The sequence below is a fragment of the Coregonus lavaretus genome (assembly GCF_964263955.1).
Source record: "Coregonus lavaretus genome assembly, chromosome: 30".
NCBI lineage: Eukaryota > Metazoa > Chordata > Actinopteri > Salmoniformes > Salmonidae > Coregonus > Coregonus lavaretus.
The window spans coordinates 22,611,055-22,624,127 of record NC_140017.1 but is presented as its reverse complement, the minus strand read 5'-3'; the positions used below and the strand labels follow the sequence as shown (position 1 = coordinate 22,624,127).

General features: G+C 44.4%; 1 protein-coding gene across 1 annotated transcript in view; it reads left to right on the top strand.

Moving 5' to 3' along the window:
• Window positions 1-13,073, top strand: part of LOC311106107 (uncharacterized protein) — an 82,270-nt gene that overhangs the window by 33,747 nt on the left and 35,450 nt on the right. Inside the window, exons 6-13 of the mRNA XM_084148422.1 lie at window positions 7,462-7,587; window positions 7,831-7,968; window positions 8,202-8,243; window positions 8,593-8,625; window positions 9,695-9,739; window positions 9,932-10,018; window positions 10,113-10,160; window positions 12,899-12,961. Of these exons, the coding sequence (XP_084004548.1) occupies window positions 7,462-7,587; window positions 7,831-7,968; window positions 8,202-8,243; window positions 8,593-8,625; window positions 9,695-9,739; window positions 9,932-10,018; window positions 10,113-10,160; window positions 12,899-12,961 (582 nt within the window). The remainder of the gene's footprint in view (window positions 1-7,461; window positions 7,588-7,830; window positions 7,969-8,201; window positions 8,244-8,592; window positions 8,626-9,694; window positions 9,740-9,931; window positions 10,019-10,112; window positions 10,161-12,898; window positions 12,962-13,073) is intronic.

Genomic DNA, 13,073 nt, shown 5'->3' with positions numbered 1-13,073 from the left:
AGACAGAGATTGGAGACGGCCACAGTGTGTGTTCAAGACACACACTGACCTGTTTAATGCTAGTATCATTTCTCAGCACTGACTTGTCAGAAAGGTATTCAGCAGGCAGGCAGTGAAATGCATATGTGGACCATCTGGGCGATGTTATGTGCATTTCCAGCATCACATACCATGGTCACTGGCTCCACTGTTTTTCTCTCCCTGTATGTTTTGACCATCGCTCTCCTCGGACATAATAAATCATGGACAGAAATGAGCAGGTATTTGTGGTTAAAGTGTGTGTGTGCGTGCCTGCGTGTGTGGGGGCAAGTACACATGTTGGCCAGTATGAGAGATGGGTCTAGGGATATACTCCTGACCTATTGTAGGGCTCAGCGCTGGCACAGCAACTGTGATATTCCTTTGGACCAGGATGAAAAAGTACCAGGATAGCAGCACGTCAGAACCTCTTTCTCTACTCTCTCTCATACAGAGCCTTAAGAGAATTCCATGGCAGGGTTCCACGGTAACTGACAGCAGGTGGGGCGGTGAGAGCTGAGAGCGAGACCTGGGATAGGAGCTTCAGAACTCCGGAATGCCCAGAAGATCTCTGGGACCTCTTCCTCTATGTCTCCAGTGGAGTAGAATGACCTCCCAAACATGACAAGTGTGAGACTGCAGTCACGGTAGATTATAAGTGTGGAGCCTAACGGAGCTAGCATACAGGACACTATAGGCTTCTACTTTCCCAGCCCTGGATCTGTGCTCTGTATGAGCATGTTGAGCACCCCGGTCGCTATAGAATAGCTAGAGAATGTGGAAGGATGTGGACAGATGATACGGTTGGATAACCGGGCATACAGTCAGCCGTGATCTAAAACCAACACTGGTAATGACATAGCCAGTGAGATAGTCTGAGATTGTCCTCTGATGTTCTGATAAGGCGTGAGTCTGAAATCCTGTGGATGTCTATATCATTAAAGCTACAATCCGCTCCCATGTCCTTGGAGAGTCTGTGGTTAGTTGTGACTGACAGGTGGACTCCAGCCCCCAGCCTCAGCTGTTGATTGATGTAAAATTCCACTTTATAGGCCCAGTACACATCATAATAGTTGTCATTACAGCCGATGGTATCAGTAATCAAATGATCATATCAGTAATCAAATGATCATGATATAGGATGATGTAGTGGCTCCAAGTTCATTTGGGTACAGTGCATTGTTGCGTTAGTAGCGCACAATGAAGTTGGATCAGGACAAGAAGGAGTGACGTTAGGTACTAGAGGTGATTCCAGATCGTGTGAGTGGGACACGCTGTAGCTCCCCCCGTCATCACTCTTCTCTCCTCCTTCATCCCCCCTTCTCTCCCTCTGGTGACCTCCCCTGCTCCTTGTCACTTCCACTTCCTCCAAGCCATCAGTCATGAAGCAGCTATGTGGAGCGGATCTAAGACGCATGCTGGACTAATTAAACACACACACACTTGCACGCACAAACACGCACGCACACATAAGCACACACAAACATACACACACACACACACACACACACACACACACACACACACACACACACACACACACTCCCCTGGTCGGTGACAACAAGCCAGGCTCTAAGTCGGCGGTGAGCCCTTTGTTTTCTCCTTCCTTTCCATGGAGTCAGAGAGACGTCCCTAAGCCCTGTCAGGGATTTTCAGCTTCTACAAACAGGCCAGGATGGTGGTGGTTTCAGGCCCAGGGCTCTAGGCTTCTCTCATTCAGTTTGTGTCTATGCCTTCAGGCCAGTGTCAAGGCCCAAATTAGTGGAATAAAAGCTGGAGGAATTAGGGACATTTTTTTGGGCACACCTAGCCTATTTCCTGGTTTTTCAACGTTGTTGAGGATCATTATTTTTAATTTGGTCGTTATAAGAATTGGTTCGGGTTCTGATTTGTTTGTCTTGCGGTTGATGGATACTCTGTGCCAAGCCTGGCAGCGATGCATGTGTTCGCACAAACTAGGTAATACACACACAAATACACCAAGACACACATTTACACACACACACACACTCTGAGGGGGCGAGCAGCTCTTTCAAATGGCTACAATTTACAGGTCGCTGTAAAACAATCCATTGTACTTATGTGGATTACAGTGAAGCCACCGGGCCAAGCCTAGCCTAGCCGAGCCCTGCCTACTGACATCCACTCACACCACTCAAACCACACACACACACACAGTATATGCTTACATATACACTTTTTTATTTTTTTATTTAGGGGGTAGATCAGCTATAATATTGCAGATAGATTGTAACTTACATCAATGTAATTGTCTGCATCACTTCCAATGCCCCATATGTTTTTTTCTCTCGCAAATATATATACATATACATATACACATACATACACATAAATACATATACATACATATATACATATCCTTTAAAAATATATATTTCCCTTTATTACTTTACAACCCCACCACCCCTTCCCTAATTGGAGTAAACTAGAGAACAACAATGATAAGGCCTCTACTTCCAGCTTATACATACTATATACATTTTATGGACACAGTCAATTTTACTCCTGAACTTCCTCTACCCTCAACCTCTCTGATCATTTTCATGATGTCCATCCGGTTTGCTTCTATATGCGATATCTTTCTAACTGTGCTCTTTCACAAAAGCTCTCAACCTATAACCTATATACTTATTATGGACACAGTATGCTTAACATTAGTTATCTTGTTGTTATTAGTTGTTGTTAGTTGTTATTAGTCCCATCCTTCAACTCAATTCAACACCTCCCATCTATCTCTTAACACCATCCATATTGGATTTCTATTTGCCATATATTTTTCAACTGTACTGTGATGTTTTACAAAAATTCCAAACCCTTCTATTCTCATTGTTTCTACAGATTGTAAATTGAAAATAAACATTTTTGCTAAAATTATTATTATATTATTGATCGATTGACTATGACTTTTCAGATCACCCAGTAGTGCTATCTGCAGGGTTAGCTCCAGGTAAATATTGCAATCCTTTAGCCATTCCTGGACCTGTGTCCAAAAACAAGCTACAAATGGACAGTACCAAAACAAATGATGAAATGATTCTGTCTCTTCGCAGCAAAATCTGCAGAACTGGGATGATTGTATCCCCCATATAAATAATATTCTATTGGTAGCAATAATTTTGTATAATAATTTAAATAGAAAAATTCCAAGTTTTGAATCCGGCATCGTTTTGCGTATCAGTTCATAAACACTATGTCATGGAATCGGTACGTCAAAAATCTCTTCTCTTGCTTACATATACACTAACATGCCAAGTGACTGCCACGTCAGAGCCGCCTGCTTCTAACTAACCCTCCCAACGATCCTCCATCCTCCATCTCACCATGACAACATCTGTCTTATCACATGCCTTGATGTAAAGAAGTTATTATGCTTGATTACCGTTTTAACTCATTCATACAGAGCAGTGTGAGTCATGAGTCATGACATATCCACTCATTGAGTTTGCGATGAATGACATCATTGTTCACCACAATTTATACGGTATGTCACCCATTGCTCTTTTCCCTTTCAAACAGACCACACAGCCTACTGCTCTCCCTTTCTATTGGATCTCTTCAGTCTTTCTTAAATTAAACCCTTCACCAGCCCCAGCTGCTTCCGAGAGAGAGGAGAGAGGGGGGGGGGGAGACAGAGATCTGAGAACTCTTGATTATTGGATTGCCTTGCCTAAACTCTATGTGGTAACAGAGAGGAGAGAATCGGAGGGCGTTTTAGAGACACTATTGAAACCAGACCCACTGTTCGCCGTTACATAACCCCTTCTCTTTTATCCGTACTGTAGCTACAGACTCAGACGAGAACATACACGATGACCTGAAAGCACCCATTTGTTTTGCCAGTTTGTCTGGCCAGCTACAGTCCAATGTTGATGTAGTAGGTGATAGGTACATTGGTCCAATTTGTCATTCGTCACATTTTAATTTATGAAGAAAGTATGCTGTGCCCAATACACTTTTTCTAATCTGCTTCAAGAAAACACCATATTCTACCTCACCAGTTACACATACTGTACCACTGATTGCACAGATGCAACAACAAGAGATCCCTTCTGAATGGAAATTCTCTGCTAAACACACTAACACGTTAAACCTATCTTGACACACCACACGTAGTGCCGTTTCAAACAGAGGGAAAGTGTGATGCATTAAACTGCATTATTGTCATTCACCTTATAATTTCTTGGCTCTGCAGCTCTCTCTCTCTCTGTTCTCTCTCTCTCTCTCTCTCTCTCTCTCTCTCTCTCTCTCTCTCTCTCTCTCTCTCTCTCTCTCTCTCTCTCTCTCTCTCTCTGTTCTCTCTCTGTTCTCTCTGTTCTCTCTCTCTCTCTCTCTCTCTCTCTCTCTCTCTCTCTCTCTCTCTCTCTCTCTCTCTCTCTCGCTCTCCTGTGCAGGATTGTTTTTCTGCCCTCTCTGTCTTGTATTTAAAGTCGTTGACCTTTTCACAGCTTCTTTCTGTCTCGGGACCACTGCCGATTAGGTTTCCATTAGCCCTATGGTGTCTCTGCTGTGGCTCGCTTGTCTCACCTAGACAGCCGGCCATTTTGGCTCACGTACACTATAATGACCTGTCAATAATCTGCAAATCGAATGTCTAAACATCAATAACAGCACCTTGGAGGAGAACCAGTGTGTTTCACAGCTAGTCAAGGTCAGGTTGACGGAGTTTCCATGTGTGCGGTTCAATACAACAAACAAACTTGGGTCTTGCAGTACACTCGCTTCCAACAAGTTAATGTGTGAGCTAAGACAGGCATGTTTGTGTGAACTGAAATACTGTAATAATATGCCACAGACAAAGGACTGCCTGTTGGAGCTGACAGTTTTGAGTAAATATGACTAAAACAAAGGGCTTTTGTACTGAGCTCTTATGTGTCTCGTGATACAATCTGTGGAGGGTTGCCAATCAGCAACGGTCCGGACGGAGAATGTTGCTGTGTTCTCTTACCCTTAAAGAGAAAGAGACATGACTTTGAGGGCATTACGGTTACTGTAGAGTAGCTTCCCTTGCAGCTGTTTTATAGAAGTGAGATCCAGTGATGTTGGAGCCAGAGAAAATGGAGTCCTGTGGTGACTGGGAGGCCTTGCTGTCTCTACTGTCTTTGAACCTGGTGTGAGAGTCTGCCCATTCTCTCTTTCTTATTCTCTTTCTCTTTGCCTTTCTCTCTCTCTCTCTCTCTCTCTCTCTCTCTCACACACACACACACACACACACACACACACACACACACACACACACACACACACACACACACGCTCCCTCTCAGGAAGGGTTGGTGGTGTCTGCCTTTCGTCTCCTGGTCTGTGATCGGAGGGTTCAGAGCAGCGTAGCAGGTGGCGGTCAACCCTGAGTGCTGAGCATGTCTCAAACAGCCAAAAATAAAGAGAGAAACCGTGTGTCTCTCACACACATACATACACACACACCTCACACTGGCCCGTGCTCCTCTCCTAAACAGACAGCTGCCAGTGAGACATTCCAACCCTGTGCTGGTCTTTTGTCTCGTCAGAGAGTTATGAAGAGATAGACTGGCTCTCCAACCCCAGGCCAAGGGAGTGTACTGGACCATTTAGACTAATGTACGACCCTGTCTAGCCTCTTCCTCGACACTGTGCAGCCTCCTCCTCATCACCTCCTAATTTCTAAGAATGTCTGTTGGTTGAGCAATGGAATGAGAAGAAGGTTTGAAGGAGATGGATTAGTATGAGGCTGTTTAGCTTAGCGTCTGTCTCGCCTCCTCCTCCTCCTCCTCCTCCTCCTCCTCCTCCTCCTCTTCCTCTTCTCTCCTCATCACCCCCACGTGTCTAAGAAGCCTGTCAGCTGTCGGTTGAGCAATGGGAGGTGGAGGAGGTCTGGAGGAGGTCTGGAGGAGGTAGGATTAGCAGAAGGACATCTAGCTTAGTGTGGTGGGGATGTCAACGCCTTGGCAGGACGTTGCCCGCGATTATTTTGACTAGAGGATGAAACCCCACACCTCTGTCTTGGTCTATCGCTCTCTCCCCTTGCATTCCTCCACTACTCTCTTCCCTCTTTCCACCGCTGTCTGCGGACAGCTGGGCCATCTCCGGAATCATCTCCCTCCTCTCTTCCCTCATTTCTCAGACGCCTCGCATTTGGCTATTCTTCTCACCCCCTTGTCACAGCCTACAACACCTCAAACCAAGACCAAACCAAGGTCTCTTCTGGTCTAGTCTGGGTCTTTCATAGAAGTTATTTCATCTTAGCCTTTGATAGAGTAAGATTATATGATTTTGTATAATTCTCCAACCTCTATGCTACCGTATGACACACAGCCCTACAGGGATGTCCAGTATTTACATTGTAGGCCTGGATCAGGTCGTAGTCCACTCCAGGGGTGCATGCTTACACTGGACCTCATGCTGGTTCTCTCCACTTCATCCACCCAGTGCACTACGACCCCTGTAAAGCCCAGCTACTGCTAATAGACTATAATAATCCTGTAAGAATCCTACTAACACTCCCAGTGACTTACTCAGTCACCTACAGAGCCCCTCTGGGCTGGAGGAGGTCACGGAGTAGGTCGTGTTTACTGAGTAGTCATCTCGGCACCCAAACCTCACGTGTGCGCTGGTCAGCTAGCTCCTCAATTTAACATTTTATTTGTTAACTCTGTCACGAGAGACTAACTGAGCAGAATAATTTACCTACTATCTACAGCTAGACTGCACTGCCTCCTTACCAGGGAAAGAGACTGGGGCGGCCTGCTAAACGCTAACTATATCCAGATCATGACTCTTGGTTACTGTTACCGTATTTAATGCTGTTTTGGTAATGTTTTATCACCCTATTGAAATGTAAATTACGTTCACGACAGTAGGAGTGTCCATTAACTGAATTATCTGCTACTGGTTCTATGTCAGGGGTGGCTGGCTCCGTGTGTCTTCGTTAGTTATCGTGTAATGAGGAGGATAAGGTTTTTGGGGAGATTGTTTTTATTTTTCTGTCTGTAATTGAATGAATTACAATGTGAGGGTTTAGCAACAGGTCAACGGCTGATTTAGGATTGTGAAATATGTTAAAGGTGGCGAAAAGACCGAGCTTTTCTCGCTGCCTGAGTTTCCCCCTCTTCCCTCTTCTTCTCCCCCTCCTTTCCCCCCTGGAATATGACTTAATTTATGTATGATTACCATGTGGGAAGAATGTTTTTCTCCCCATAGAGACTGCTGTGGTGTGCCAAAATCCTGTTGCCTCGGCAGCCACTACAGACTAGCTGTTCCTCTCAGCCTCTGATTCCCTCTAGTGGTCACAATCTGACATTACTACCAACAGCACTCCTGCAGACCTACAATATACAATCAAGTCAAACCTCTATCTTCTATCCACAATCTATGCACTTCATGTGGATCTGAAATTATGTTGTTCACTAACCCTGCCTCATACTCTCCCTACCTCTCCTCTCTGAGGTTATGGAAACCTTGGTGGTGTTGGGGGTGGTGGTCTTGGTGGTGGAGGATATGGAGCTGGTCCTGGAGCAGGCGGTCTGGGAACAGGAAGCTTTGGAGGAGGAGGAGGATACGCTAAGCCGGGAGGTACAGTAGCACAGTGTGACTTCAGGTTCTTGGACCACCAGTAGTACTGACCCTGTGTCTTAGTGCTGTTCAAGCTAATATTATGCTAAATGACCACTAAGGCTACCCATCACTCCTGGCCACATTAGAGCACTTCACAATATGACATAATGAGACACTGAGAGTGTTAAAGGGTTGGATTAAAAACCACACCTCCCTGCTCGTGGCTTCTCCCCCCCCCCCCCCTCCCGTCACTCTCCTCAGCTGGTTATGGAGGAGGCTTGCCGTATGGAGGCTCGCCGTATGGAGGAGGTGGTGCTGGGGGCTTCTTCCCTGGAGGTGGGCTGGGACAGAAGGCAGGACCCAAGCCAGGCTATGGGGCAGGAGGTGGACTACAACCAGGTACAGTACAGCCGGAATAGATTCTCAAAGCCATGTTTATCTACTGTCCTTCTGTGGACCAGCATTGGTCTACGTGATAGTATTGCAATTTACATTTACATTTTAGTAATTTAGCAGATGCTCTTATCCAGAGCAACTTCCAATTAGTGCATTCATCTTAAGATAGCTAGGTGAGATGTTTTGCAATATACATTTTGCAATATGTCAGAGCTATAAATCTGTGTTTCTTTCAGGCTATGGTGCAGGAGGACTGCCCGGGGGTGGACTACAGCCAGGTACAGTACACATCTCAACCCCCTTTCTGTGGGCAATCCATGCAGCGGTCCATGTGATAGATACTATAGTTTTTAAGTCCTCACGTTTACAAGTCATAATTTTAAGCAAAGCTGTACTCCAAAGAGGAGAACCATGGCCTGCCAGTCCCTTGTGCCAACTTGTTTGAGAAACAAAGGCCCTAGACTAGAGGGTTGTGTGGGTGGAGTCTGTATCAAAAACACTTTATTGCCATTCAATAATGTTGCTATGGATTTCTCTGTGTTGTGGAAAGCTATAAAACAACCAAATACACATAAATCACATCAAACTATAATCCAACCTCCATTTTGTTTCTGTGTTTCTCTACAGGCTATGGCGGTGGTGGATTACAGCCAGGTCTAGGTGAGTGGCATGGGCGCCATGTTGGCACCCAAGGTCCCATGACCAATTGAAATCCTACAGTCGCAGTGGCCATTTTGGAACTAGTGAGCTACTTTCTGTATATACTGTACCTTCTGTATCTCTTGTTCACTGGAGCTCGAGGAAAGGTTCCCAAACCACACAAAGGAGGTTAGATTATATTCCCCATAGACTAGAGACACAAGAAAGCAGAGGTTATCTGAGCTTAAAAAGCACTCACTAACTGTAAAACTTTCAATAACTTATATAGGTTTGTGTGCTCACATGCTATGAGAAAATGTTTCACGTCGATTGCATCCAAACTTTGGACATGATTTATAGGTTGGCGTAATCTAGATAGTTTAAGCAACAATATTGCCTGAATTACATTGTTTTAGAGTATGTGTGTACATGTTCAATGAAGGGTATCATGGCCTAGCATTATGGCAAAGAGCCTGCGCTTAAATATTGGTTGGCTGTCGACAAGGCCCTCAGTCACAGGCCGATACAGCGCTTGTGCAATGCTCTTCAACCCTTTCTTGACTCTTTTCATGGTATTCCAACAAAATAATCCCATTCCATCCAAACCCCTTTCAGATAGAACAGAACAGCAGCATTCCTCTCCATTCTTTCTGTTGCCAGCCTTCCCTTGTTTCTCTGAATCCCCTCGTTCGTTCACCACATACTAAAGGCACTGCGTAATGTCTGTTCCTTGGAGAGAAGGATTGGTGGATTTTAAGATAGAAAGCGAAGGTTAAACAAATACATGAAAACGTTTGATCCGACTGCCAAGCCCCTAAGAGCCAGATCTGACAGCTCATTTCCTGCGTAGGGGATAACCAAAGAGCCAAAGAAATGAAGCATTTGATGAGGCAAGATGAATGCCATGCTTTATTGTGGTCTGTGTCCCAAATGGCACCCTATTCCCTACATACACTTTATACGGAATAGAGTGCCATAGAGCCTCTGCCTCTCAGAACAACTCTGGATAAAGATTAGCATTGTTCACATTCTTTGATCACTGTGATGATGATGATGATGATGATGATGATGATGATGTTGACATACTCAGGGGGACCTGGAGGCACAGGAACAGGAGCTGCAGTGCCCGCAGGAGGTAAGACACACACACACACAAAGCTCAAATCATGCCATCCAGTACAACCTTTTTCTCTTGACAATATTCAGTGTTTTATTATTATCCTCTAGATGTTTAATGTAGCTACGCTGATTCACAATACTGACTGGGGACTCACTAGTATATGAGTAGTTATAACTATGTAATGTCTCTCCCATGTGTCTCTTTCAGCACCTGTTATTCCTCAGACTGGCCTACCTGGAGGTGGGCTAGGACCTGGTGCCGGAAAAGGAAAGGCTCCAAAAGGAGGAGTACCAAGTGAGCGTGGGTTTATGTGACTATGCATGTGTACAAAATCTGATGAATGCCATTGGAAGCAGTATAAAATAATTGATTTTATTGGTCTTTGCAGGTGTGGGTGTGCCTGGACTTTACCAAGGTGGCCAGGTGCCAGGACAAGGTGTGTCTCTTCAATTCCTCTGAAAGTCCACAGAACAAACCCACATGAATCACAATATATCAAACAGTGTTTCACCATATTCTCCCCTTTGGGGCTTAATATAGGTTGATGTAACTCAGGGATTTGCATGCTGTGATATCCATTCTAGGTTTGAATATTTTCCAGGTATTTTACAATTGTTCCATCCCGAGAATAAATCACTTTTCTCCCGGGTAACCCGGTAGCCAAAACCGGAAGTGTGCTTCAACAGCATTATAAAGCATATACAGTTGAGGTCGGAAGTTTACATACACTTAGGTTCGAGTCATTAAAACTTGTTTTTCAACCACTCCACAAATTTCTTTTTTAACAAACTGTAGTTTTGGCAAGTCGGTTAGGACATCTACTTTGTGCATGACACAAATAATTTTCCCAACAATTGTTTATAGACAGATTATTTCACTTATAATTCACTGTATCACAATTCCAGTGGGTCAGAAGTTTACATACACTAAATTGACAGTGCTTTAAACAGCTTAGAAAATTCCAGAAAATGATATCATGGCTTTAGAAGCTTCTGATAGGCTAATTGACATAATTTGAGTCAATTGGAGGTGTACCTGTGGATGTATTTCAAGGCCTACCTTCAAACTCAGTGCCTCTTTGCTTGACATCATGGGAAAATGATGATTTGCATTTTAATGAGGGAAATAAGTATTTGACCCCCTCTCAATCAGAAAGATTTCTGGCTCCCAGATGTCTTTTATACAGGTAACGAGCTGAGATTAGGAGCACACTCTTAAAGGGAGTGCTCCTAATCTCAGTTTGTTACCTGTATAAAAGACACCTGTCCACAGAAGCAATCAATTAATCAGATTCCAAACTCTCCACCATGGCCAAGACCAAAGAGCTCTCCAAGGATATCAGGGACAAGATTGTAGACCTACACAAGGCTGGAATGGGCTACAAGACCATCGCCAAGCAGCTTGGTGAGAAGGTGACAACAGTTGGTGCGATTATTCGCAAATGGAAGAAACACAAAATAACTGTAAATCTCCCTCGGCCTGGGGCTCCATGCAAGATCTCACCTCGTGGAGTTGCAATGATCATGAGAACGGTGAGGAATCAGCCCAGAACTACACGGGAGGATCTTGTCAATGATCTCAAGGCAGCTGAGACCATAGTCACCAAGAAAACAATTGGTAACACACTACGCCGTGAAGGACTGAAATCCTGCAGTGCCCGCAAGGTCCCCCTGCTCAAGAAAGCACATATACAGGGTCGTCTGAAGTTTGCCAATGAACATCTGAATGATTCAGAGGAGAACTGTATGAAAGTGTTGTGGTCAGATGAGACCAAAATCGAGCTCTTTGGCATCAACTCAACTTGCCGTGTTTGGAGGAGAAGGAATGCTGCCTATGAACCCAAGAACACCATCCCCACCATCAAACATGGAGGTGGAAACATTATGCTTTGGGGGGGGGGGGTTTCTGCTAAGGGGACAGGACAACTTCACCGCATCAAAGGGACGATGGACGGGGCCATGTACCATCAAATCTTGGGTGAGAACCTCCTTCCCTCAGCCAGGGCATTGAAAATGGGTCGTGGATGGGTATTCCAGCATGACAATGACCCAAAACACACGGCCAAGGCAACAAAGGAGTGGCTCAAGAAGAAGCACATTAAGGTCCTGGAGTGGCCTAGCCAGTCTCCAGACCTTAATCCCATAGAAAATCTGTGGAGGGAGCTGAAGGTTCGAGTTGCCAAATGTCAGCCTCGAAACCTTTATGACTTGGAGAAGATCTGCAAAGAGGAGTGGGACAAAATCCGTCCTGAGATGTGTGCAAACCTGGTGGCCAACTACAAGAAACGTCTGACCTCTGTGATTGCCAACAAGGGTTTTGCCACCAGGTACTAAGTCATGTTTTGCAGAGGGGTCAAATACTTATTTCCCTCATTAAAATGCAAATCAATTGATAACATTTTTGACATGCGTTTTTCAGGATTTTTTTGTTGTTATTCTGTCTCTCACTGTTCAAATAAACCTACCATTAAAATTATAGACTGATCATGTCTTTGCCAGTGGGCAAACGTACAAAATCAGCAGGGGATCAAATACTTTTTTCCCTCACTGTATATCAATCTAGAACAGGATGATCTATTTTGGATGCACTTTGAATGGAGTTGATGGAGAGAGAGAAAGACTGTGAGAGAGTGCTTGCACGTGCACTGATTTAAAGCAACGATATTCTAATGATATTCTGTTTTAAAACACTGCATCTGCAACTAAAATAATAATAATAATCTTTACAATTAAAAAACAAGGTGACCCCCGAAAGTCAGATGGAGATGCGTAAATTAGACACGCAAGAAAAATGATTTATATGAACAGACAAGAAAAATTAGACACACAAGAAAAAATTTTACCATGATGAGATGATAAGTAGGTCTACATGCATTGTCAACTACGCTCCATACTGAGATGGGCTGTCTGTCCCCACCCTGAGCATTGACTCATCATGCAGAGGCCGTAGGGAAGCCATATTTAGCCATCGCATATAATTTAACGCCATTTCACACCATGCTGTTCATATAAATCATTTTTTATAATTTACTGGTTCCTCGCAGTTATTTATCACGGGAAAAGGGAGTGGTTTTGGGCGGTAAATCCCGGTAAATCTCGGTAACCGGGTTCCCACCATTCAACCCTAATCCATTCACTTGCTAATTCTCTGATCCCCACCTCTTCATGTCTGCAGGGTTTGGTGGTCGTGGAGTGTTGCCCGGTGTGGCCACTGGGAACGGACTCAATCCCAAATCATGTAAATCAATCATGCTTTTAATAAAACATGCAATAACATATTTGATGACATGACATTTGATTGGGATACCTGTAGCATGCATGCATCTACAGATCACATTGTTTTCATGTCT